At 47.1% G+C, this 26,157-nt stretch overlaps 8 protein-coding genes across 8 annotated transcripts; 5 read left to right on the top strand and 3 right to left on the bottom strand.

The window, feature by feature from the left end:
• Positions 1–713: 713 nt before the first annotated feature.
• On the bottom strand, positions 714–5,968 carry I302_102638 (uncharacterized protein; the record flags this gene model as incomplete). The annotated part of the gene is made up of 13 exons (XM_019188006.1): positions 714–1,112; positions 1,214–2,815; positions 2,919–3,047; positions 3,115–3,222; positions 3,289–3,399; positions 3,482–3,712; positions 3,802–3,987; positions 4,053–4,127; positions 4,190–4,401; positions 4,464–4,563; positions 4,620–4,780; positions 4,855–5,043; positions 5,107–5,968. 13 exons carry the CDS (start codon positions 5,966–5,968, stop codon positions 714–716), a joined length of 4,365 nt encoding a protein of 1,454 aa, XP_019050884.1.
• A 793-nt stretch (positions 5,969–6,761) lies between these two features.
• Positions 6,762–10,532, top strand: I302_102637 (uncharacterized protein; the record flags this gene model as incomplete). Its single annotated transcript, XM_065869525.1, has 18 exons — positions 6,762–6,813; positions 6,893–6,987; positions 7,058–7,143; positions 7,205–7,298; positions 7,384–7,706; positions 7,786–8,036; positions 8,152–8,415; positions 8,585–8,837; positions 9,029–9,161; positions 9,234–9,256; positions 9,315–9,350; positions 9,435–9,537; positions 9,618–9,739; positions 9,809–9,884; positions 9,970–10,080; positions 10,169–10,222; positions 10,308–10,363; positions 10,451–10,532. The coding sequence occupies 18 exons, from the start codon at positions 6,762–6,764 to the stop codon at positions 10,530–10,532; spliced, it is 2,214 nt and encodes a 737-aa protein (XP_065725597.1).
• A 497-nt stretch (positions 10,533–11,029) lies between these two features.
• On the top strand, positions 11,030–13,533 carry I302_102636 (uncharacterized protein; the record flags this gene model as incomplete). The annotated part of the gene is made up of 14 exons (XM_019188004.1): positions 11,030–11,033; positions 11,133–11,172; positions 11,257–11,333; positions 11,497–11,504; positions 11,567–11,665; positions 11,807–11,881; positions 11,979–12,142; positions 12,279–12,336; positions 12,405–12,425; positions 12,489–12,602; positions 12,707–12,811; positions 12,890–13,071; positions 13,158–13,273; positions 13,349–13,533. The coding sequence occupies 14 exons, from the start codon at positions 11,030–11,032 to the stop codon at positions 13,531–13,533; spliced, it is 1,248 nt and encodes a 415-aa protein (XP_019050882.1).
• Positions 13,534–13,995: 462 nt separating this feature from the next.
• I302_102635 (uncharacterized protein) lies at positions 13,996–17,656 on the top strand (the record flags this gene model as incomplete). The annotated part of the gene is made up of 10 exons (XM_019188003.1): positions 13,996–14,101; positions 14,191–14,323; positions 14,382–15,217; positions 15,291–15,362; positions 15,424–16,211; positions 16,281–16,396; positions 16,462–16,555; positions 16,618–16,893; positions 16,972–17,256; positions 17,369–17,656. The coding sequence occupies 10 exons, from the start codon at positions 13,996–13,998 to the stop codon at positions 17,654–17,656; spliced, it is 2,994 nt and encodes a 997-aa protein (XP_019050881.1).
• Positions 17,657–17,955: 299 nt separating this feature from the next.
• I302_102634 (uncharacterized protein) lies at positions 17,956–19,899 on the bottom strand (the record flags this gene model as incomplete). The annotated part of the gene is made up of 11 exons (XM_019188002.1): positions 17,956–17,988; positions 18,053–18,196; positions 18,266–18,354; positions 18,459–18,632; positions 18,703–18,846; positions 18,912–19,068; positions 19,135–19,231; positions 19,298–19,370; positions 19,455–19,610; positions 19,686–19,766; positions 19,833–19,899. The coding sequence occupies 11 exons, from the start codon at positions 19,897–19,899 to the stop codon at positions 17,956–17,958; spliced, it is 1,215 nt and encodes a 404-aa protein (XP_019050880.1).
• A 545-nt stretch (positions 19,900–20,444) lies between these two features.
• I302_102633 (uncharacterized protein) lies at positions 20,445–22,393 on the bottom strand (the record flags this gene model as incomplete). The annotated part of the gene is made up of 11 exons (XM_019188001.1): positions 20,445–20,477; positions 20,544–20,687; positions 20,770–20,858; positions 20,937–21,110; positions 21,186–21,329; positions 21,399–21,555; positions 21,626–21,722; positions 21,787–21,859; positions 21,953–22,108; positions 22,175–22,255; positions 22,327–22,393. The coding sequence occupies 11 exons, from the start codon at positions 22,391–22,393 to the stop codon at positions 20,445–20,447; spliced, it is 1,215 nt and encodes a 404-aa protein (XP_019050879.1).
• Positions 22,394–23,190: 797 nt separating this feature from the next.
• Positions 23,191–24,118, top strand: I302_102632 (uncharacterized protein; the record flags this gene model as incomplete). Its single annotated transcript, XM_019188000.2, has 3 exons — positions 23,191–23,389; positions 23,558–23,839; positions 24,066–24,118. The coding sequence occupies 3 exons, from the start codon at positions 23,191–23,193 to the stop codon at positions 24,116–24,118; spliced, it is 534 nt and encodes a 177-aa protein (XP_019050878.2).
• Positions 24,119–24,706: 588 nt separating this feature from the next.
• Positions 24,707–25,909, top strand: I302_102631 (uncharacterized protein; the record flags this gene model as incomplete). The annotated part of the gene is made up of 6 exons (XM_019187999.1): positions 24,707–24,725; positions 24,795–24,929; positions 25,020–25,251; positions 25,333–25,484; positions 25,570–25,699; positions 25,801–25,909. 6 exons carry the CDS (start codon positions 24,707–24,709, stop codon positions 25,907–25,909), a joined length of 777 nt encoding a protein of 258 aa, XP_019050877.1.
• Positions 25,910–26,157: the final 248 nt, after the last annotated feature.

The following is a 26,157-nucleotide window of genomic DNA, read 5'->3' as shown; positions in this document are numbered from 1 at the left end:
AGGGACAACGTCATTCTAGTAATAAAACAGCGTCGATGTCAATCTAGTTAAAAACGTATGACCGAGTGTCATTCTAGTATATACCTCTACCCTGACCAGTGCCAGTGGGACCGAGACCAGTGATCGAAAATTTCAGAGAGGGGGCTTTGAGCCAGAGGAATACCTTGCGAAGTACATCAAATAGTAGACCATCCCGATATGCCAATTGGTGACTGTCAGGCTGTCGAATCGGTATTGACTTAGGAGTGCGTGGTGCAAGCATCTCGTGCCTGGATTGTTCAACTGCTTAACGCACCGCTATGTTTGCATTTCTCCGTGGCGAAGAGTTCATGTTTTGTAGGATGACAGTGTGCATAGTGCTGCTATGAGTCGTTGACCGATGTAGACATGAGGATGCGGCCTTCTACATGCACGGACAGGATGGATCTCCGATTTCACGCGCTTCTGAATCCTCGCTCATGGCATTGAGATGGGATCCTAAATATAAGTACCAGACGAAACTCCTCAATGCAATTTCATTCAACATTTCAGGGTACCATGAGCGACAAACGATAACACAGATACATAGCATATATTTGGGGTGTACAAGACTAATCTTTATACAAACAACAAAATATCATTTGTCAGGTCAATCATCAAAAAAGTAAGATACAAAAGTCATTCATCATTCATCAAGAACCCTTAGTCACGATGACTTCAAGACTCTACCAATCCTAATCATCATCATCATCATCCACCACAAAACTCCCCAGCTCATACTCATTCTCACTACTCTGTTCCACCCTCCCTCTTCCTCTGGCTTCTCTACTTCCTCGCAAACTCAGTCCCTGCGCATCATCATCCTCATCGTCGGTGATATAAACAGCTTTTCTAGCTTTCGCCAAGAAATCCTTCTTGGCATCTCCAATATCCCTCCTGAAATTCAGACCATGTCCTCTAGCCTGCGTACCCAACCCGGCGAGGTATATGGCCTGTTGGTTGTATCCCCTCGGAGCTTGGGTAGGCTGGAAGTTCCCCGCGAATCTGAGGTCGGAGGAGGAAGCAACGGACGAATCGGAGTGTTCGGATGAGTCGCCCGAGTCTGAACCTGAGAGGGCCGCGTCCATGTCGAGCTGTAGCGAGGTGTCAGATCGGGCATACGGATGTAAGGAAGTCTCCCTTGACATGAGAGCAGGTCGAGCGGTTAAGAGCAGGTCGAATGGGAGCAACTCACGTATTCTCCTATTGGACCTTTATTTTTCTTGCTCCTCTTCCTCTGATCACCGCTTTCCCTTTCCCTGATGCTAGTTCGCTCCCTCCTCCGCTCAACCACCGGTGAGCTACTCTCCACCACAACCTGCCTTCGACCCACAACAGGCGAATCAGGCTCACTGCTCTGTACCACCATCCTCCTCCCTCCAGCAGGTCTAACAGGGAACGGAGAATCTTTCGACCCTGATGAAAGAAGCACATTGTTCATCGGGGGTCTTGGTCTTCTTAGACCCAACCTTCTAACAGGTTGAGTAGGTAGTAACGGTGAGTTCGGATCTACCAAACCACTGGGTAATAATGGAGAACTGGCATGTTTTGATGTCGTCGAGGGGATAGGTGGAGGTAACATCGTCCCGCTCTGAGGGGTCTTACGAAGTACGGGGGAGATCAACTCTTCATCCATATCCATGTCCACATCCATGTCCATATCCATATCCCAAGACAAGTCTACAGGGGCAATCTGACTGAATCCCACTGCCGCTGCTGTACGGGGCGTGAGTCTCTGTCCTCCCATAGAGGGTACTTTGGTGACCTCCGGTGAAGAGGGGATGTCAGCTTTACGAGCGGGCGGAGGAGGTGAGGAGGGCGGTGTAGGTGTGGCTGCGATATGTATAGGCGATCTGCGTATATCCTTCTGTATGGACCCGATGGCATGGAAGAAATCCAGGGCAGATTGATCCTTCTCAGCTTGTTCGGCCTTCCTCTCGATCTCTCCTTGTTCTACCTCCTTTTTTCTGGCAGCTTTAGAACATATGCCGACCTTTTTCGACGGGAGTTCCACCTCAGATGCTGAGTCAGAATTCGCGTGCAGGTCGATGTCGGCTAGAGAGGCACCATGAGTGTTCTTTCGTTGGGATGTAGATTTCTCGGTAGATTTCCTAGATCGTTTGGTGACCTTCTTTTTCGCATTTGATCTAGAACCCGCTTTCTTGGATCCAGTCTGAGCGAATAAAGAGTCCAGATCTTGTTCTTCACTTTCATCAGACTCAGACTGAACAGGTGAAGGTTCTCTTCCTCTCTTCCTACTGTTTTGCTTTCTCTTTATCAGTCTGTCCTCCCCATCCTCCCCCTCCGCTTCCGACTCAGGACTGAGGCGTTTCCCCTTCTTCTTAGTGGACGAAGGTAGTTTACCGGCATCTCGAAGTAAATCCGCAACGCTCTTAAACCCCTCTGCGCCCTCAGGGACCTCATGACCTCTCCCCTTGTCCTTGTCCTTGGCTTTCCCTTTACCTCTTCCTGTGGCACCCAACAGAGCTGTCTCTCGCTTTTCCTTTTCCTTCCTCACCAACTTCTCCGCTTCCGCTAGAGTCTTTTGGAACTTCTTATCATCCGGATCCCATGGGTCGATCTCCATTTCTTGTTCTACACATTCTGGAAACTGTCCATCAGGTATTAAAGGTTCGACATCCTCGAATAGTTCTAGATTCCTTGAATGGAGGATCTCCTCCTGGATATCTCGATGGGTTTGTTGAGCAGTTTCCCAATTCATATCTTCCCGATTCTCTGACATGAGGACGTGGACTTTTCCATCTCGTTTACGACCAGTTCGTCCTACTCGTTGAAGCTGTTGACAAGGCAAGACAAATTAGCACCGATGCTCATAGCGAAGCGAAATCATTCACGCAGAAAAGATGACGGAATTCGGAAGCTGTAGAAAACGAACTCACAAGCTTGATACTTTGTTTCGGCATGTCATAAATGACCACAAAGTCCACTTCACCAATATCCAAACCTTCTTCACCGATGGAGGTAGAAACAAGAATATTGTATTTCCCATCCTTGAATTCGTTAATCGTCTACATTCGACGCATAAGCAAAATCAAGGCGTTGCGACCCAACACTTCCAAAAGAGAGATGACCCACCTTCTTCTGTTCTTTTTGATTGAACCCCTTATCAGCCTCCTGTTTACCTTGGGACTGACCAACGAACTTGGTAGCTCTCAAAAGGCCAGAATGCTGATTGAGCATATCCTATAAATTACAAGGAGAATTATAAGCTTAGCCTTCGACAGGTGAGGGGAGATAGAGGTAGCTTACGACAACGTCCAATACACATTCCCTAAAAGAACAAAAGACCATAGCTCTCGTGTCGTTCTTCTGACCTAGTGTTTGTTCTTCTTCCTCAGCTTGAGTAAAGTGGGCCAGTAGCTGTTCATACAAGTACATCAGTCTTTTCCAGCATCGCTGTACGTCACAACCAAGAAGGATTGGTCAAGATCACAGGACCTACCAATTCCAGAGTCCTCTGCATCTTGGGGTGTTTATCCGCCTTTGTCCTCCCATCTTTCCCTATCCTAATCATGTTCATCTCAATTTCCACATCTCTAAGCAACTTCTGAAACTCCGTGTTGTTCCTCATAGAGTTAGCCGATCCTTTTGTATTACTCTTCTTTCCCGACGCATCAGTCCCTCCTGCAATCTCCACCAAGATGGTATGAAACATTCCAAGCGAGAATTCGAGCTGTGCAATCCACCAAAACATCAGGCACCGGCCAATCATCTCTACTCCGGTTCTTGATACCAGGAGACGAAGAATGGAAATTAACTCACAAGATGACCCATCGCCCTAGCCATTTTCTCCAAAGCTGTCAAACTTCCAAAAGCCCACTTCAACCCCGAATTCCTATCTCTAGCAATCTCCATCCGTTTAGCCGTCAATCGGAATGGTCGTAATCGTTTACAGTCTAGATCACGCTCTGTAAGGATATCCTTATCTACTAATTTGGCGACGTTGGGCTGTACAAACGTGAATTGCGAGCATTAGCTACAGCATATCCAAACCAAAGATTTGAGCAACTCACCCTCATCAGAGCTGCCCACCGATCTCTGAAGCCTTCTATTATCTCCCCCATAGCCACTACATGCTTCTCAGTCCGCTGCGAGTGTTTGAATGTCAGCTCATCAGTCGCAAGATACCAAGAATTATGAATGAACTCACCTTTTCATTCATATATTTCCTGATCTCAGGTGCTTCCGCCTCCCTAATTTCGATTCTCGAGATGTGTAACGCATCGACAACAGATTGAACTCTTGGCACATCTGCTCCAGGTGTGGCTGTGAGAGCTAAGACTCGGAAATAGGGATGATGAGCTGTGATGTAAGCTAAGATTGTGGTATAGGCGTAGCCTCCGGACGCTTTGTGCGCTTCGTCTGCGATATAAGGTAAACTTGTCAGCTGCCAATGAAGACCTCGATATCCACAGCTAACATACCGAACACAGCCAAAACAATATCTCTAGGATCTACCGAGCCTTTCTTCAAGTCATTATCCAGTGTTTGAGGGGTACAGTAAAATACTCTTCTGTCTTCCCACTAAATCATCATCCGAATCAGCTGTACATTTAGACGGTTGCCAGCCGGAGACTCACCAATCTGGCTCTCTCTTTCTGACTGACGCTGGAACCAGTCATCACAGCCGCATCTTTACTTGGGATACCACAAGACAACTGACAAGCTTCGATCTGCTGATTCACCAAAGGTTTGGTGGGAGCGAGAAATACGATCTTTCCCGTAGGGAACCATCGATAGACTGTTCCCATCGGATCAGAATCAGCTGACTCCTCGGTCCTGAGGTATACGTTTGGGAAGGTAGCTGGCACTCACAATTCAGCATCACGACTCCGGCAACGAAAGTCTTACCCAACCCTGTTGGTAAGGCAACAAGACAATTATCTTTGAAACACGCTTTGATGATTTCATATTGATAATCTCTCTTCGGACGGTTGGTGGGGTAGATATAAGTCTGAATAGTAGCTGAGTTGGGAAGATGACGTGGGGGTTCATATGGGGCGTCTGTATAGTTAGACAATCAGCTGAGCTCAGCTTCACCCCTTGTACAGCGCAAGACTAACTCACTCATATCTACCAATGGTTTCGGTGGAGGAGCCAACGCATCACCCCAATCGTCCTCCTCCAGATCCTCGTCCTCACCATCTTCATCCTCCTCCCAATCTCTCGATTTGCGCTTGCCCTGAGCTTTCTTGTTCTTGCCTTTACCTTTCTCCGTACCGATCCTTCGCCCAGTTTGAGCAAATTCCGTCCTATCCCATATCTTTCCCTTAGTGGTCTGTTTCTCCTTCCTGAAGTTGAGATGGGTCTGTAAGAACCCATTACTGTTCGTACGTCCGAATGAAGTAGAATTGTTGTTCGGACGATTGGAAGAGGAGTTATTACTGTTTGTGCGGCCAAAAGTTCCATTGTTGACGTTGGTGGTAGTTGTAGTACCGTTCACCCTACCCAGCCCAGTTCTGGAAAAAGGTATGACAGGAGCTGAATTGGTGCTCACTCTAGAAGTCGATGTAGATGCTGAGGAATGAGGTTGGTTCTGACGGCTAGTAAGCGAATCCAAGGCCGCTAGAGATTCAGGCTCGAGGGGTATGATGTCGTAGTCATCCGAAGAAGGTTGAGTGGGTAGCTTCCTGTTCAAAGTAGGTGCTTTGTTCTGATTGTGGGTGAAGCTGGATGGTATGAGAGGGGTACTGTTGATCTTCTGGAGTGGTTTCGAGCTCGGTCCAGAGGCACTGCGCTGAACACCTGTCCAACCTTTTGCTGGTGCCGGAGCTTGACGGGGGTTCGAGAGGGATACTGATCTCGTGAATCCATTGTTGAGTGTTTTGGGCTGGGGCGGTACGGAAGCTGAGGCTGTTATGTGATCTACCTCTCGTAGGAAGGAGTCATCGACAAGAAACGAGTCATCCCCGAAATCATCGTCTGACATCGGGTTGAGTGGAAGGTGGCCACCTTCCAAGATGGGGTGTACCAAGATGTTGTTAGGTTTTTTGAGGTGGTGACAAGATGTATGGGTGGGATGATGAGTAGAAGTTAGAGTAAGAAGAGAGAGCAAGCAGTAGATGTATATATGTATGTATGTATGTACATATATGGGATGGGATGTGTATGAGATCGAAATCAAGCAACACCATCATTCATCTCATTTATTCATGTTCAATCACCAAAACATCAAAACGCGTCCGAGAAATCATGAGATTAGTTGACTGTAGTTTTCTCAGAAAACCACCAATATATATATAATATACACAGCTCACGTGTCAGGTCCTGTCAGATTTCTGTGAATTCTTGCCATATGACAGTAGTAATCGAGTCAACGTCGAGCCGAGTTCAAGTAGAGCGAGCACCTTACCCTCTCTTGTATAACTTACTGGACATATACAGTCCGACTCGATGCTACGGTCATGTCATCGGTGCTCAGGTGCATCAATGGCTCTGACGGGCGAGTATCGTGAGTACAAAATCCATGCATATGCCACCTAGCTCAGCCAGAGACCAAAAAACAACCCGTCGCTTGTCATGTTATTGTTGTATCCGGATCTCAGGGCGTCGCTTCCGGGGGGATCGACCGTATCTACTCGTACTCGTAATTCATGTTGCTAGATCTATATACTACACTCACTGTATATATACATATGCATAGGATCATTTTACCTTGTCCTTGTTCACTCATTCCACTTTACTCTATTGATACTGCACTACTACTGATAATACTGTCCAACATGGTAGACAAGTCTGATACGATTGTAGACTCCAAGGAGCAGAGATACGATTGTGAGTGAGGTGTGGATCAAGCGATGCCATCTACTCATAGGACACTGCTCACTGGCCGACTCGGATGTGACTTGCATAGTCTTCTTCTACGGTACATTATGTGTACCTGCTGTACTTACCAGAGTCTTGGGACATAAATGCGATGGTCTCACTTTCCAGGATGCTCTCCTACCCGTGAGTTGAGTCTGAGTCTTCTCGCCCACCATGTATTCTCTCTCTTGCTTATACATTGTGTGATGATTAGAACTACACCCGTCATTGCGTCAAGGGAGAATCATACCCCGCTATTATCGATAGGGAGAAGACGAACATCTCTGCATCAAGGGGAGAGTGAGTTGCGACTCCTATTGCTTTTTCTTGTGGATCAACCCAAGGACTGACTGATATATAGCGTCTTGACGTCCGAGGAAGTGAATGTGCGAGGTACACTAGTGAAGGGCTTGACATATAAGGATGTCCATCTTCTAGATATCTACGAAGGTGTGGTGAGTCTATCTTCTTTCTTACGTATCACCCTATCGCTGACCAAGCAGATATGAGCTTGAGATGCTAACTCTCCTGGACATGTAGGAATACCTCCGAGACAAACTACCCGTCCAAGCTCTCAGTCCACCCAGCGACGTCTCCTCCCTTGCTCAAGCAATTTCAGACCCCACTTCTCGGGTATCTCTCAACAACCTCGAAGCTGAAAAGACGGTGAACACACTTCGATCGAACTCTGGTAATGTTGCTCCGAAAGAGGCAGAAGGAAAGGCAAAATCAGAGTACCTGAACCAGGTACAAAGCAGTGAGGAGGGGAAAGAGAAGGAAGGTGGAGTGGATGTAGGTATGACGGAAGCTTGGACTTATATCTGGGCGGAGGGATTGGATAAGCTGGAAGCCAAGATCTGGAGGTGGGTTTGCTTTCCCATTACCTGGTGGCTGTAGTCCAGCCAACATGCTGATATAATATTCGTTCGCGTATTGATACAGCTTCGAAGATTACATGAAAGCCAAGGAATCTTCCTGGCGTAATCTCCCTGAAGACTACTTCACCGACGTAGAACGACAACAAGCTATAAAAGCCGAACCCGGATTTTCAGGTGAAGAAGGAAGCTCGTCAGCTGTCGGAACGGATGATCCGAACGCCGATGGTGAAGAATCGAAGATACTGGGTAGGACTGCTGAGGGGTATCCGGATTTCGGGAGGGGGATGAAGAAGCATTGGGGATTTGCTGATGATTGTGAGTGTGGTGTGACTTACTCATACCTTTCAACCATGCCAATGCGCGTATAGTAGGACAGAGCACTGGCTTTTGAGATAGGCTGATATGCTAACGAACGTCTATTCGTCTCCAGATGTCAACCTGAATCACGGTTCTTACGGATCTCCTCCTAAGATCATTATTGAGAAAATGCGGAAATTGTCTGATCAGATCGAGTCGAATCCTGATAAATTCATGCGACGATCTTGGTTACCCATCTTAAACAAGGTCAGACAACAAGTGTCGGAGATGATTGGAGCGAGGACAGAGGAAGTCGTGATGGTGCCTAATACTACGCATGGGGTTAATACGGTGTTGATGAATATGGAGTGGAATGAAGGGGATATTATCGTTATCTGTGAGTGGTTCTCACATTCGATCTCAGGTTTATGGTGACTCCACGAAGATGGGTCTTGGGCAGACTCAGTCATCAGCTGTGTTTTATAGAAGCGATGATGTAAAATCGATTGGACGGTTTTGCTGAAAGGGATCATCAGAATGCTTATTGCTCGCTTATACTCGTATAGACTCATCAACATACGGAGCAGTCGGGCAAATGGTCAAATGCATCTGCGACAGAAACCCTCAAATCCGTATGGAGATCATCGACGACGTCTTCCCATGTACCCATAAGGAGATTATCGAACAATCCGAAGAAGTATTGAGCAGGTATAACCAAGTGGCTAAACCGAATTATACGGGGTTGAGCAAACCGACGGGTGTCAGGGCGGATGAGAGGGTTAGGGCGGTTGTGGTTGATGCTATTGCTAGTAATCCTGGGTGAGTTGGCGTACCCCACATCTTTAACTTTGTGGTTACCATGTCATCAACGCTCTCCTCGGAGGATTGCCGTATTGGTGTATTGAATTCTCGCTTCTACCCTCCACGTACACCATTTCGATGCGTGCACCTCGTCGTCTTACTATTCTACAGTTGTGTGTTGAAGGTGATGCTGACGTCCCGCGATACAGTGTCATCTACCCCTGGGAAGATATCGTCAGACTATGTAAGAAGTACGGCGCGATGAGTGTGGTAGACGCTGCTCATGCTATTGGGCAAATTGAGGTTGACGTCAAGAAATCGGATTGTGATTTCTGGGTATCTGTGAGTAATGCATGATACATCTCAATTGGTAGTCTGTAAGGGGGGAAGCTGATGAGATTGGTTGTTTGATAGAACTGTCATAAATGGCTACACAGGTAAGCTGGCAGCGGCATTGTTTGTAGTGCTAGAGTTCGAGCTGATGTACGTTGTTAGTCATCGTGGAGGTGCTGTGCTGTATGTACCTATAAGGTAAGCTTTCGTCCGTTAATGGGCGTATCGGACGCGAAGAGCTAGCTAACTTGATGGGGTGTCCTTTCTCTTTGTCTTTTGCAGAAACCAGTACCTTGTGCGATCCTCATTCCCTACCTCAGCGGGATATGAATCTACCAGATATCCTACACAGGGTATCAATAGGCCATGGCAATTTGTAGAGCAGGTGAAATTTCGTCCTTTGATCTATATGCTCCTAGCCTTTCAAAGTTCCCTCAGCAGTGCTGATGTTGGCATTTCTCTCAGTACCAATGGACCGGAACGATGGATTGGGCACCGTTCTTCTCGGTCAACGATGCGATAGAGTTCCGGAAATCCATTGGAGGGGAGAAGAGGATCATGCAGTATTGTCATACGCTTGCTGTGCAGTAGGTGTTTTTTACTCTGACGGAGTATTGGAATCTATCGGAAAAGTGATTGATCTTTCTGTATTATAGGGGAGGTAAACGACTTCGTAAGAAATGGGGCACAGAGGTCATGGATACTCCCAAAGGCGAATTGACAGCTGCTATGGTGAGTCTCACAACGCTTAGCTTAGCAGTCTGGGTTCTCGATCTAGCCAGAACGGACAGGCTAATTTTTACGTTGATTATCATAGGTGAACGTCAGATTACCACATGTGCCCGATCCTAAAGATCTGGAGGACCAGTTCAAACAGATGAGGTACTTTGAAGATAAGTGTTTTGAAGGTAATACGTTTGTAGCTGCCGTGAGTTTGTGTCTTACTCTCTATATGTTCCGTTTTCAGCTTGGTGATTTCGTAATTGGATGCTAATTGGTGTTGGACCTGGATTCAGTTCAGACACGGTGGGAAATGGTGGGCTAGGTTCTCCGCGCAGGTGTGGAACGATGTGAGTTTGTTGTCTGTCTTGTTCTATCTTGTCTTCTCTGGAAAGGTGAGATTGAGTTGGATACTGATTTCGCGATATGACACAGTTAGACGATTTCGATTATGCTGCGGATATCATCGAGAAGATATGTATAGGTCTCAAGTGAGTGTTGATATAACTTGTCTGTCTTACACTGAGGCTCAGGGCTCAATGTGGATGGTCTATGCTGATGGTTTTCGTGCAACGTAGGAACGGTGAATACCTTGATAAGCCGCTGGAAGAGGATATAGTAGAGGAGGAGATTAGGGAGATGCCTACTAAGGATAGTTAGTGGTCATTGTCAGACATAGTTAGGGATGGGGTGAGGATATATAAGGAAATAATGATAGTCTATTGTTTTGATCTTTGGGTAATTCTTCACTGTCAGATAGGAATAGATGAAATAAAGTGTCATAGCCAAAAAACATGCCATCTCATTTGAAACAGACAGTATCGGTAAACCCGCCGAGACGGACATAATCCATCATTCTACTGGGTCAGTTGGTGTTTACGTAACCTGCCCTGTTGCCCCGCATCCGGCTAAAGCTCTGCAAGTGGGGTTTGTTGAGTCATGCCGTGCACTGCACTACCCGGTTGTTTTCGAATCCACAACCATTCATTTTCGAATCTGAGGTATATATTGTTATTTGTCACCATCGTCTTTGAGAAAGGAAGGAAAGGAAGATTTCCTCCCTCTTATATACCATAGCAGCTACAAAGCTTCTTCTGTTGCCCACACAAAGAACACACTCTTATCACTACAACGATACTCATCGATAGACCAACATAATGAGTGAGTGCGCCCCTCAACCGTCAGCCAACAGGATTCGCTCGATGACATATCTCCGGTCCCTCTTCTGCTGTAAACATGGGCTAACATGGCTTGTTGTAGGCACTCACTTTACAAACTTCTGGTCGGGCGTCCCACAAGGGTGAGTCTGGGTATGACATGTACTGCTTGACACGGACACGGTGTGTTCAATGAAATGAACGGTTCAGCTGAATCCCATGGATAGTCCCCCCGATCCTATCTTGGGTGTTACCGATGCTTTCAAGAGGGATACTAGTCCCAACAAGGTTAATCTTGGTGTTGGTATGTCCATCTCCATTTATTTACGTGCTTCGTGCTGGTGAGGACGACGCTAATGATGCTGTGTCTTCTCTTGTCTTGTTGTTATTGGGTGAATTGTCGTTGGAAATACGATGATGCCTTCCATACTTCCTCTCACCCCATACAATCGTATCTCTGAGTATAGGTGCATACGTGAGTATCCTCTACTAATCTTTGCTCCAACGTATGACGTGTGCTGACAGCACGCCAAATAGCGAGACGAGAATGGTAAACCCTACGTCCTCGAATCGGTCTTAAAAGCTGAGGATATCTTACATCAGAAGAAGTTGGATAAAGAGTATTTACCTATTACTGTGAGCCACTTTCTCTTCGTACCATATCATCGGGAGCGATCTCCCTGCGATCTTACTCTGACCGATGTCATTGCTGTGTCGGCTACATTACATCCTGGATTGGACGGACAACATGTGCTAATTTCCCGATGACACACGCAGGGAGCCAACGACTTCATCACGCTCGCTTCGGAATTGGCTTATGGGAAAGACTCGAAGCCTCTCCAAGAGGGCCGAGTGAGTGTGTTCCCACTGTCCCAGCCTGTATCACACAAGACAAAAGCTCATATCATGTATATCGATCATTCACTAACATTGCCCCCACATTCCGCAGATCGCCGTCGCCCAGTCCATCTCCGGTACAGGTGCTTTGAGAATCGCTACTGGATTCTTATCTCAATTTTACTCTGGTCCTAAGGTTTTGTACCTTCCTGATCCTACTTGGGGGAATCATGTGCCTTTGGCTGAGGGTGTTGGGATCAAGGTGCAGAGATATCGGTAAGTAATACCTTGTTACGACCGTTCAATGGTAGTGGGACGGAGAAAGCTGGAATCATGCCTACATCCCGATCTCCCTTTTATGGTCTGCCATGATGACTAGAGCAATATCGCTGATACACTCATCACCCCCCAGATACTTCGATAAGAAGACTGTCGGTCTTGATTTCAACGGTATGAAAGAGGATATCAAGGTCAGCCGCTTCGTTCGTAGGCTGGTGGTGAGGAAGGTTAAGCTGACTTGTTCGTTTACGAATGGTAGAATGCCGAGTCAGGATCGATCGTGAGCTGAGATGAATGATACGCACGAGCTATAGCTAACATCGGACTATTGGATCAATGACAGATCCTCCTCCACGCTTGTGCGCAAAACCCTACCGGTATTGATCCCACTCAAGAACAATGGAAGGAGTTGAGTGAGTTGATCAAGGCTAAGAAGCATTTGGCTTTGTTCGATATGGTGAGTTGGCACACCTGCACCGGAGCAACTCAATCTGACTCATACCTCCTGCTTTAATGTTTGTGCGTGTATGATTGGTCACTTTGCTGATGTACTTCGTCTAGGCATACCAAGGTTTCGCCTCTGGAGATATCATCAGAGATGCCTTCGCCGTACGATACTTCGTTGAACAAGGACATCAAATTATCCTCTGTCAATCTTTTGCCAAGGTATGTCCCCTTCTCAGCTGTCTGAATCCTTGCACAATTCAAGAATGATAAGCTGAACAACCGAATGATCATGTTTAGAACCTCGGATTGTACGCCGAACGAGCAGGTACATTCTCGATGATCACCTCGTCGACTGATGAGAAGGAACGAATCTTGTCTCAAGTCAAGAGAGTCATCAGACCTTTGTATTCTTCTCCACCTGTTCACGGGGCTCAATTGGTAGCTACTATCCTTGGTACTCCTGAATTGTACGAGCAATGGTGAGTTCACGTTCCCTTTAACTTGTATGTGTACGCGCATAGAGGACCGTTGTATTGATGATCATGGTTCTGGTCTGATCTGATAGGCTTACCGAAGTCAAGAAGATGGCCGACAGGATCATCTCAATGCGAGAGAAGTTATACAACCTCCTAGTGGAGCTGAAGACTCCAGGTGAATGGGGACATATCAAATCGCAGATTGGTGAGTTCAAACCCAGCTTTATGTAGAGGAACAATCAGCTGATTGCTTTTTCTGTTTTGGTATCTTGGTGTACAGGAATGTTCTCTTTCACCGGCATCTCGCCTGAACAGGTCCAAGCTCTCGCCGACCACGCTCATATCTACATGACAAAGGATGGACGTATCTCGATGGCTGGGCTGAACGAGCATAATATCCAGTACTTTGCTGAGAGCCTGAGCAAGGCTGTTAAAGGTGAATTGCAAGCCAAGTCTTCGCTTTGAGGAGGTATACGGGATATATGTGAGATAGTGAATAGAGGATAAAGCGGTTCGGTTCTGACTTGAAGAAAGGAATGATCTGTAAATACATACATTTCAGTATATAGGATCGAGTAAGAAGTGCAGCTTGCAGAGTATATATGCATAGGATGCTTTGCTATCGGACATATACCATTCTCATCAGTTCATAGTATGGTGCTGTGATAAGGTATCATGACGTGTCATTTTTTCAGTCTACAAGGGTCAACGCGTCGCGCCATTTTTACGCGTTTTGAGAGTCAGACGTTTCCCTAAATCCCTCATTTAACTCTCTCCTCCATCGTTCAACTGCCTTCCCTCACTATCGCTATCATCCTCATCATCGCTCCTTGTACCAGTCCATACATACAGCCTTACCTTCCTTGTATCCCGCTCGAGCACTCTCACCCCTTGTCGGCCGCTCGTAACTGAATTGAGCCCGACACAATGTCAACGCCCAACCCACCCAGATCATCTTCGCCCCTCAACTTCCCCTCATCCTCTGTAGCTGGGACACCCAGAGCATCGCAATTGAGAAATGCGAGGAATGCTCGTGAGTCTCTCCTTCTCAGCTGTCTGACAAGTACCCGTCCATTCCGCTGTATGTAGTACTGACTCGCTTCTCTTGGTCGTAAATGCTAGCCCCCGGCTCGTCCTCACCCCTTCATTTCCCTACTTCCTCGCCCAGACCTTCGGGAGGGAGGAGTGGGAATGTCATCCCCAGCTCAGACGGATTGAGAAGGATCAGAGGCGAGACCCCGTTGTTCTTCCCTGCGTAAGTCATTCCTCTCCTCCACATATCCTCAAACAATCAGCTAACCCCTTCCCTCCAGTTCGGGCGGCTCAACACCCCGAAGACAACGCCGAGGGGATATCCACTCGTCCTTCCCCCTCTCCTCACCCTCTCTCGCTCGACGTACCGTCCAAAATACCCCTCTGATCGTGCGAGGTTCCTCCCCCTCGGGACAGACCGATACCGACATAGATATCGACGGTAATGGAGATCCCACAACCCCTAGAGCGTCGGGTCGACTCCATGGATCTTCCGCTCCTACCCTCTCTGCTGTGGCCCCCTCGCAGGATATGGCCTTTGGAGGTGAAGATGGCGAGGCCGAGGGGGGGATGGTAAAGTACATTTGGGGTACGACTATCTCCCTCCAGGAATCTATGAACCTCTTTAGAGATTTCCTCAGAGGATTCAAACCCAAGTATCGGGCATTGTACAACTCCAACTTGGCTAAAACCATCTCCGAACAGGGAGGAATCATCCCGCCCTCTATGCCCCTGTATGATAACCTACCCTCGGGGAAGAGCGAGGTGGTATTATACGAGAATTACATGAAGAGAATGCAACTCACCGGCGAGACCAACCTTAATCTCGATTCGATAAATCTCCTGGCCTATCCGCCGACAAAGAAATTGTATCATCAACTCATGAATTACCCGCAAGAGGTCATTCCGATCATGGATCAGGTCCTGAGAGATACGATGATTGAATTGTCGGAGGAGGGTTTGGATGCGGCGCGACAGAGGTATTCGGAGGGACTGATTGAGAAGCTAGAGTTGGATCTGCTTACTGATGAGAGTAATGCGATTCAGGGGAAGGTGTTTAAAGTGAGGCCGTTTGGTGGGGAAAGGAGCGTTAATATGAGGGATCTGAATCCTGGGGGTGGGTTATTAATGAATCATCTCTTATCTTTTCCCGTGTCGGACAACAGATCAATGCTGATCATTTCACGTAGACACCGACAAACTTGTCTCGGTTAAGGGTTTAGTTATCAGAGCTACTCCCGTTATTCCTGATATGACCACTGGTAAGTCAGCTGAAACTTCGTTCTACTCTTTAGCTGATATCTCTACCTTACGACACCTTAGCCTTCTTCCGATGTATGGTCTGCCAACACACCGTACAAGCCGATATCGACCGAGGAAAAATCAACGAACCTGATAGATGTCCTCGAGATGTCTGTGGTCTCAAGGGAACAATGTCGCTCATCCACAATCGATCTGACTTTACCGACAAGCAAGTCATCCGATTACAGGAAACCCCAGATGCTGTTCCAGATGGGCAAACACCGCATACCGTCTCCCTGTGTGTTTACGATGAACTAGTTGATCTCGTCAAACCTGGTGATCGAGTGATCATCACCGGTATCTTCCGATCTATTCCTGTTAGAGTCAATCCCCGTCAAAGAAGTATCAAGTCGCTCTTCAAGACTTATCTCGATGTTGTTCACATCAAGCGAACCAATACCGGTAGAATGGGGTATGATCCTTCCACGCGAAGTGGGGAGGGTAAACCACCCGGTGTGGGCGTAGGCGGAGAAGACGATGAGGATGAGATCCTATCTAGACAAGATAAAGATGTGATGGACCAAGATGATGCGGAAGAAGATGAACCTGCATTCACCGCTTCGGCAGAGATGGAACAGAAGCTCATCGAATTATCCAACAACCCGGAAATCTACGAGATCTTAGCTAGGTCCATGGCTCCCTCAATCTACGAGTTGGAAGATGTCAAGAAAGGGATCTTACTGCAGTTGTTTGGGGGTACGAACAAATCGATCGCGCGGGGCGGTGGTGGTGGTGGACCGAGATATAGAGGTGATATCAATGTGCTTATGGTTGGTGATCCCGGTACGAGTAAATCTCAAATCTTACAGGTGAGTAATTAGTTGTTCGACTGAGGATCACCTTACTTAGCTGATTGATGGGTATATCTCACGTGATAGTATGTCCACAAGATTGCGCCTCGAGGTGTCTATACCTCTGGTAAAGGGTCTTCGGCTGTTGGTTTGACTGCTTATGTTACGAGAGATCCTGACTCCAAGCAATTGGTACTGGAAAGGTAAGCTATGAATCGCTCGTTTCTCCGACAAGGTCATGAGGCACCAAGCTGACAGCCCATTTCAGTGGTGCCTTGGTACTCTCCGATGGCGGGGTATGTTGTATCGACGAGTTCGATAAGATGTCAGATGCCACTCGAAGTGTCCTACATGAAGTTATGGTAAGCTATTCTGTTTCCACCGCAGTGGGAAATAGCTCACACTGCTCTTTGGAATCATGTAGGAACAACAAACCGTTTCCATCGCCAAGGCAGGAATCATCACCACCCTCAACGCCCGAACTTCCATCTTGGCAGCTGCGAACCCCATCAACTCGCGATACGATCCCAAATTACCTATCCCAGCGAATATCGACTTACCCCCAACTCTGATCTCGAGATTTGATCTCTTGTATCTCGTGCTGGATCGAGTGGACGAGATGAACGATAGGAGGTTGGCTAAGCATTTGGTAGGGCTGTATTTGGAGGATAGACCTGATACCGCTGGTGAAGATATTATTGTGAGTTGGCCACTGCCATTGTCATGGTTTCACTCTCTGCCAACCGATCAGAGGCTGACTCGCAATGTTATGTCGTAGCCCCTCGAAACTCTCACAGCATACATCACCTACGCCCGAGCAAAGGTCCACCCGGTTCTCTCAGAGGACGCTTCTACAGCGCTCGTCCAAGCTTACGTGGAAATGCGAAAGGCAGGAGTAGACTCGCGAACTCAAGAAAAGAGGATTACAGCTACCACTCGACAACTTGAGAGTATGATTCGACTTTCGGAAGCTCACGCCAGGATGAGATTCAGCGAGAGGGTGGAGTTGAGTGATGTGGTTGAGGCTGTTAGGTTGATTAAATCTGCGTTGAGGGAGAGTGCGGTGAGTGACTTTCCGCCATAGGCATCCTGCACCATGTGACACCATCTCCTTTATTGTCCACACTTCTCAGCATTAACTGCAGAGAAAGACACTGATTGCTTGCACCTTATAGACCGACCCCTTAACAGGCCAAATCGACCTTGATGTCCTGACTCTCGGTGCTGGATCATCAACCAGACGTGCCCGATCAGATATGAAGAAAGAGCTCCTCAACCTCATAGACTCGGGTAGTAGGACTGGACTTAGATGGTCTGCTGCGATTAAAGGGCTGGAAAATCAGAGTACCGTCCCTATAGACCATTCTGAATTTGCGGAGGTGGTGCGGGGGCTGGTGGATGAGGGGGTACTTAAGGTCGTTGGGGAGAAGGAGAGGAGGACGATCAGGAGGTTGGCTGATTAGGTGGTTATGCTTTGATTTTGTGTGGTTTATTGGCTTTGAAGTTAGGTTTACTTTGCTTGTGGTGTTTATGCAACTTTGTACAATCGACGTTGTGGGTTACGGTTATGTTCATAAAGGCAAATACATACTGAACAATATTTACTGAAAAGAACACTCTCTTTAGGCACTGTTATTTATATTCTGTTTACTCCATCTTTCGTTCGTTCTTCTTCACCTAAGCTCGACCCTACTTTTTGCAAGTGTTGTATTCTTTTCACATATCTACAACCGACACAACCTGCGATGTGCATATCCCTCGATCAAGGCAATTTATGGTACTTCAACGGAGCAGCCTATATAACCACCATCAGTTAGCGCATCGGACATCGGCCCAGTCTCATCTGAAAAGGTACTCACAGAGTTCAATAACCAATTATTGGGTGTGCCATCAGGTAGATAGTGGGGGTCCGTACCGAACATGTTGTATGGGAAACCAATATCGAATTCCACAGCGTTGCTTAGCTTGGTGACTTGTTCAGGGGTCAATTCGATCTTGAGTGCCTAGAGTGAACAGCAACAGATTAGTAATCTGTAGTTGAGGTTCGTTCGGGATAAGAGCGATGGACCTACCTCGATATTCGACTTGAGGTTGTCGATGCTTGTTCCTCCGATGATGGGGTATACGTCGGATACCATGTGTCTGACCCAGGCGAGGGCGACTGTCCCAACACCATCCATATGATCAGCATATCATCACCTTCCGTCAAATCATACAATCAGGAAGGCATCAAGACCGGTATTCGGTACTGAGGGACAAACCCACCATTGGGAAGTTTGACGTCCCCTCCCAACTCTTCAGCGACCTCTTTCAAAGCTTGAGCAGCTTTGACTTGTTGAGGAGTGGGTTCCGCCCCTGCTCGGAGCGTTCCAGCCTTCTTTCGTTCGGCGATCTCCTCGGGGGTCTTGAATTTACCTCCTCCAAGTGCGTTCCAGGGGGCTATAATGTCCAGGTCGAGTCAGTCACGCGTCTCACGGTGTGTCCTCGTCATGCCTAGTACTAAACCCACCGATACCCATTCCATTCGCTCTAGCCATGGGGATTACGTCTCTCTCCAGATCCCTTTGAGCAAGAGACCATGCACCTTGATATACTACGAATGGGGACAATCCGTGGTTCCTCGCATACTCGTTGGCTTGGGATACGACCCACGCTATTAGATTCGATAGACACGTAAGTATGCTAGTCTTGTTGTGTTTTGTTGGAAGAGAGGCTCACCAGGTGTATCAGATACACCGAGATACAGGACTTTACCAGTTTTGACCACCTCATTGAGGGATTGCATGAGCTCGGGGATGGAGGTCGAATAGTCCCACCAGTGGACATAGAGGATATCGATATATGAAGTTCGGAGCTTCTTGAGGGACGCGTCGACCTGAAGTCCCAATTTATCTGATCAGTTAGGGCCTTGAGGACGATCAAGGGGAGACCAGAGACTCACAGTTAATCTCAAGTTCTTCTTGGCATTTCCGACGTAGTTGGCTCGGATACCTTCGAATTGGCCTTCCTTTCGATCGAGCGGGAAGGTAGTGTATTTGCTATCATAGGGGTCAGGATACCAGTTCTACTGTATACCGACGAGATAGAGATGGATGGTAACTTACGTTGCCAACACGATTTCATCCCTTATACCTCGTTTCTCCATCCATTCACCAATGATGATTTCTGATTGTTCGTCTGTGTTGTGGTTTCACATCAGTTTTTTGCCGTCTCGCGCATTCTAAGAGGGCAGAACTGAGAGTATATGACGCTATCGCTCACCTTGATAGTTATTGGAAGTATCAATAAAGTTCCCCCCGGCTTTATAGAAGTAATCCAAAAACTCCTCCGATTTATCGTAGTTCAATCCACCACCCATGAACCCTGTCCACTGGTCTCCAATAGACATGGCTCCGAGACATAGCGGGGAGACTCGAACTATTCGTCAACAGCCATCAGCCATCAGCGGGATGCTGTATGACCTACGGTCCAGGTGGTGAGAATATCACTTACTGCCTGCAGAAGGAGATAGGATCCTGTATCTGCCCAGCTCCGTCTTGGGTTCCGGCGCAGGTGGGAAGATCGATGGGAAATCTGCCCATACGAGTCAGCTATCGTGGTTCCTATTGGTATCGTGAGTCGAGAAGGAGGGGGACATACCTTTCCTCTCGTCGGCCGAGGAGGGGGTGAAGTCCTTTGAGGAAACTGTGAATGGGATTTGTGGCATTTTTGTGCTTATGTTATATGTAGTAAGTAAGTACGAGAGATATAGCTTGCTGCGGTGGAAAGAGAAGAGAGAAAGACGTGTCGGTCCTCAACTATATATACATACTTCTCCAATTCATCTTGTCCCATCTTGTCCAGCTAGACCGACGGGCTGAAAAGTCGAATGCCGGTGCATCATTCATCGTCATACCTTGTACTAAATCATCACGTTAATCTGCAAACGGCTCGTTATCGGTGGAGGGGAATGGTGGAGGTACGGTGGAGGATCACTCGTAGTGGAGGGGCACTCGTAGGCCGTTCCTGGCGATGCGATGCGATAGGAATATATCGTATGTTACATACAAAATAGCTGGGTAATGCTCTCACTTAGGTCTTTCGGTGTCTAGTAGCTTATGCCCAGAGGCTTACTCCATTGATTCACTTGTGGTCGTGAAGTGGGTGATTTGTGTGGATTCTATCAACTACATGCATTTCTACTACTGCACTACCAGACATCTCTGTGTTTTGGGACCTCCTGTCGACGTCGCTTCACCGTCGGTTTCCGTCTTATGGATATTCGACAAACTTGATATGACCGGCCTATAACCAGAAACGTACAAGCGGTTAATACCATACTGCGCAATGGATCATTCCGCTTCCACTCACAGTGTTCAGAAGTAGGTTTTTAGGTACACCTCCGGGCAGGTAGTGTGGATCCGTTCCGAAGCCGGTGTATGGGAAACCCCAGTCAAACGGAGCAGCATTGTTGAGCTTGTCCATTTGTTTCGCGGTCAATTGGATCTTCAGAGCCTATCAAATTGCCGGGTACTCAGCATACGGCGAATGGTGAGTAGTGCGGCGAATGGTGAGTAGTGCAATGTATCGGACTCACTTCGATATTCGATTTCAGGTAATCGATACTGGTACCGCCAATAATGGGGAAGCAGTACGCCATGGTCTGTCTTGCCCATGCTAGAGCGACTTTACAAATCCGAAGCAAGGTGAGATTAGCCACTGACGGCACTTTGACATTGTGACAATCCGAGCGATAGAACCCACCACTGGTCAATTTGGTATCTCCTCCAATCTCCTCAGCGACATCTTGCAAAGCCTTTGAAATCTTTATTTCGTTCTCCGACGGTTCAGTCCCCGCTCGGAATTTACCTTCCTTGCGTCGTTTCTCGTTCTCCTCCGGAGTCTTGAATCGACCCTGTCCGAGGACTGCATAGGGTGCTGTAAGCAATGAAGGAAAATCAATATGTCTCTTTGGTATTTGTGATTACAGGTGTCTGTGATTATGAGACTTACCAATGCTCATTCCATTAGCACGACACATGGGGATGATATCTCTCTCCATATCTCGCTTTGAGAGATTCCAGGATCCTTGATAGACAACAAATTGAGCAAGACCATGTTGACGAGCGTAACAGTTGGCTTCGGAGACTATCCAAGCTGTGAAATAGCAGAAGCAAGGCGTCAGCTTCGGTGTCAACGGAACTGACTGTATCTCAGGGAGCATACCAGGACAATCGGAGATACCAAGATACAACACTTTCCTCTCCCTCACCAAGTCGTTGAGTGATTGCATGACTTCTGGGATTGAGGTGGTGTAATCCCACCAATGGACGTATAGAAGATCGATGTAGGTGGTTCGCAGCTTTTTGAGTGATTCCTCGATCTGATGGGAAGTCTCGATATTTCAGTACCTTGAACAAATGTGTGATCGGATCATGATCCAGTACACTCACGTTCAAGTGTAAGTTCTTCTTGGCGTTTCCGACGTAATTCGCTCCGATGCCTTTGAATTTGGCTTCTTTACGATCGAGGTTGAAGGTTGTATATTTGCTAATGGGAAAGACAAAGTCTCAGCATCACAGATACAGTTTGGCAGATCTTGAAGATTACTTACGTGGCAACTACCATCTCATCTCTCACACCCCTAGCCTCCATCCATTCACCGACGATCATTTCGGACTGTTCGTCTGAGGCGAACAATTGAGATATGCATCAGCTGTTATCGCATGATCGCATATATCGATCTGTAAAGCTGGGTTAAGGAAGGACACTCGACCCACCTTGATAGAAGTTGGCAGTATCGATGAAATTACCGCCTGCCTCGTAGAAGTAGTCCAAGAATTTGGCGGATTCTTCGTAGTCTAGGGAACTTCCCATAAAGCCCTCCCACTGGTTTCCCAGAGACATCGCACCAAGGCATAAAGGTGATACTCGAACTGAGTAGATACAATCGTAACAGACTCAGTCCAGCTCATTTTGATCAATGCGGGTCTATCACTCACCTCCGGCAGTAGGAGCCAAAATCCTGTATCTACCTAATTCTGTGGGTGGCTCGGAAGCGGGCGAGAACATACTAGGAAAATCTATAATTAACAATCTCTTCGATCAGTTCCAACACGGAGGGCTTGTGTAGTCTGATCCTAGAGATACTTACCTCTTCGCTCCTCACCCGAGGAAGGAGTAAAGTCCTTTGAAGAAGCTGGGAGCTGTGTTCGTACCATTTTTTCAAGTGTGAAGTCACAGATTTTGATCGGTATGTGGACAGCTTTCGGAATTGCTTTCCATATAGCTTTCCAGTAAGTCTGGAAAGGCTCACCTATCAGTGTCTCTTATATACCCTTTGCCGGCTCGCTTTGTTATCGCCATGCGGCAGGTAACAATAAGGGGTAGGGGGGGGAGCGGAGTGGAGGTGGAGGTTATCAAGGTGGAGAGTATGGAGAGAGTGGAGGGGTTCCTCCGAGACCTATCGGATCATCTCGCTTTGACGTCGACAACAGCGAGTGGAGGTATTCCTTGCGGTTGGACCTTGATTGTAGGCGAGGGCAGTTAATGTGTCATAATGAGTTTAGTAAATGGATACAATGACAGTCGGTTTATTCTGATCAGTGTTGCGGTCAGCAATGAAAACCGTGTATCTTCCACTTTCAAGCAGCGCATCTCGGCTTCTCGAGCGGTACCCTTTGTTTCAGCCTTCTGTTGGTCGCATAGGCCATTGGATATTGATGAATGACGCAAGAGAAGTAGATAACCAGTGATTTAGTGATCTGCAACTGCTGTAGTGACGCTTTGCTTCACGATAAGCAGAGGTGTTGTGTAAGGAATTTAAATGTGCCACCTACCTAAGCCCGTTGTCAAGCTTTTCACCGAACTTCCGATGAGTGTGGCACTTAAGTCAATGATGTCTCCTCCAATCCGTCTCTGTCTATCTCATCGTCATCTCAGCATAAGTTATATATATCCATTGCAACAATAACAGCAAATCATTCATCTGTCTAGCTCTAAATCAACACCATATACAATGTCCTTATCACGCTCCCTACTCCAGCAATCAGCTCGACCATTTGCTGCTATTCGATCGATACATACCTCTCGAGCGGTATTGAACAAACCGGACGCCTTCACCACTCCTGTACCAACCGCCCAACCTGGTCAGAATGCAGCTACAGAGTTTGATTTTGCTGGTATGCCCCAGGTAGAGACTGTCTCGGGAGCTCCTGGTGAGTCATATTCTCGATACTGGATATGATCTTGAAGCTGATATATCGATGATCCTTCTCTGAATCTCATGATATCGATACGTTCATTTCAACGTGTTGTCCTTGCACAATTGTATATATTACCTTATATCGATATGCTCTGACCCACATTCCCGCCTACACGCACAGCTGAAATGCAATACCGAGCCGTCCGAATCTACCGTCCCACCAAATCGACCATGCAGTCCGCCAAAGGCAAGACGAAGCGATGGTTATTAGATTGGGATGTTCTGCAAGGTGCCGGTAGATGGGAGAATCCGTTGATGGGATGGGCAGCTTCAGCAGATTACATGCAAGGGACTTCCATCGCTTTCCCATCGAAGGAAGCGGCTGTTAGGTATGCGGAGAAACAGGGCTGGCCTTATAAGATCGATGAGCCCAAGAAGGTCGTGGTGCCTCCCAAGAATTATGGTGAGTGACGGATTCGCAATTCACGGGTGAAAGGGGAAAACCGGAAGCGGGAAGAACGGAGGATGGAAATGGATAGTAGTATATAGAAATAGGGGCTTGAATCGCACAGCTAGCCGGAACGGCCAGAACATATGAGCTCGAGACTCTACTACCTGAAGATGGATCTCGCCCAAAGACTTGGGGGATTCAACAAAGATCTAATCGCTAACTCCTCTTGTCCAATTAGCCAACAACTACGTACACGTTCCCGGTAAACTGAGAATCCACCACACCAAGTAAATAACCCTTACCGAATTCTAGATCATCTCCTACTAGATCATCTCCCAGGTCCTAAGATCGTACCTTAGGATCCATTGTAATGCATATTTTTTCTGGCTATATACAACATACCCAATCTCCCCTGGACGAACAGAAAGGAGATCTGCCATGTCCAGTACGTTATCAATTGCATGCGTTTGGCACGCTGGGGTCTGGCGATCCCCTTGACACTTGACACTACATGTGGACCGTTCTTACTCGTATTAGTAGCTTTCGCGCGATCATCAATCCTTTCAAGCACCTGGGGTCAATGCAGTTTCACGGCGTCTCGTGTCGTCACAGAAATGTGGGACTGTTTTGGATCCTTTCTGTTCACTTAGAAAGGATGCGGAAATTGGTATTGTCAGATAGGAATATATAAGTCGTTAATCCGCTGGATAACAATTCACCTTTCATACTCCTTCTAACCAATCGTACCAATGAACTAAGTAACATTTCTGACGACTTGCAAGTAGATTAACATAATACTGAGTATTATATTTAAAATACCCACTGGTTATAAACCGTAAAGAACCTCGCGGATAACTACTGTGATATAAAGTAAATAACATGTTCGCATTGACCTATAGTAAGTACAGCCCGGTCATTCGCTTGTATAGCTTGTGAGATACGGATCGAACTAACCATTTGTAAACAGGCTTGATCCTTCTGGGCATGGTCCACTCCGCTCTGGGAGTGGTGATCCCACCCACGGCGTCTCTAACAAGTAGAGGTGTAGGTGCAATCAAAATTTGGAATCCTGATGGTCCGACCAAAGATGATTTTACGAAAGGTGAGCGATTCCCTTATCTTCCTGCTCCTGTCCTGTTCTCCCGGCAGGACGATAGATACAGGTACATCATTAACGTTATTGTCATCGTAGATCCTTCATACCCCAACGACATCGGTATAAAGACCTCACTTGTCTCCCTCATCTTGGATCCCAACTCGAAGTGGGCGAAAGACCATATTCACCCTGGTGGAGGGGACGATGTAACTGCCAAAGGTGGATTTACGATCTACGAGGAAGGGGATATCTCGAAGAAGAAGGATGTGGAGGTTACTACCGATGAGGTCAAGAATGGGTTCAACAGTGGGTCTGTGGCTGATAATTGGTGAGTTAGTCCCTGCCTTTGTGGTGTGCAACAACCGAGTGATCATTCTGGACTGATGGGCGTGGTGGTTTGCGTAACTAGGTGGTGGATGGGCATGGAACAGGCCCTCGTGCAGACTATCTCACCTGACGATCGAGAATTGACCATCGAGGAAGGAAGTCCCGAGAATATATTGAAATGGTTGACTGGGAAGCAGACGAAGAAAGTGAAGCCGTCGTCCGATGAAGCTTATCGTGAGTCTTTACCGGATTCGAACGATTTGTATCAATCATGGTATAATCGTAATGATCTTGTATATTGATTATTACTATGTTATAGTCAAACTTCTCAAGAAGAAAGTGGTCATCCTCTCGAAAGAGTCGGGCGAAGAGGACGAACGGGACGATGAAGATTTGAAGAAGTATAGGGTGGTTACGAATGTCGATGGGAAAGATGTTGACTCTGCCACGTGAGTACTGACTTATGTTCACCTCAAACTCCATCATCCAAGACAATTTTGAGGTTGGCAGTAGGTCAGGACTGATCGTACTGTGTATTTGGACCTACCAGAGTCGATACGATCGAGATGGGCGACCCATACTGGGTAGGCATAATGAGCGAAGATCTGAAAGAGCTGAAAGGAGAGTATGGTACTGTAATTGTGTTCGAGGATGATTAAGTAGACAAAGTGCATTTGTGTATTATCGTGCGTTCTTTATCCGCATTGCAAATACTACGATGTACTATGACACATGTAACGCCCAAGTGCAATGATTTCAGAAGACCTCAGACAGTCGACCTATTAACCGATTCTATGTCTAAGTCGTATAGAGGTGACTGTTTTGAGGTCAGATAGTGACTCTTGGCCATGTTGCAATGAGGCGTCCATTGCATATTGCTCTACAGAAGATGATTGAGACGGTTTGC

Source organism: Kwoniella bestiolae, chromosome 1, assembly GCF_000512585.2.
Source record: "Kwoniella bestiolae CBS 10118 chromosome 1, complete sequence".
NCBI classification, from domain to species: Eukaryota; Fungi; Basidiomycota; class Tremellomycetes; order Tremellales; family Cryptococcaceae; genus Kwoniella; species Kwoniella bestiolae.
This window is presented reverse-complemented; position numbering and strand designations above follow the sequence as displayed.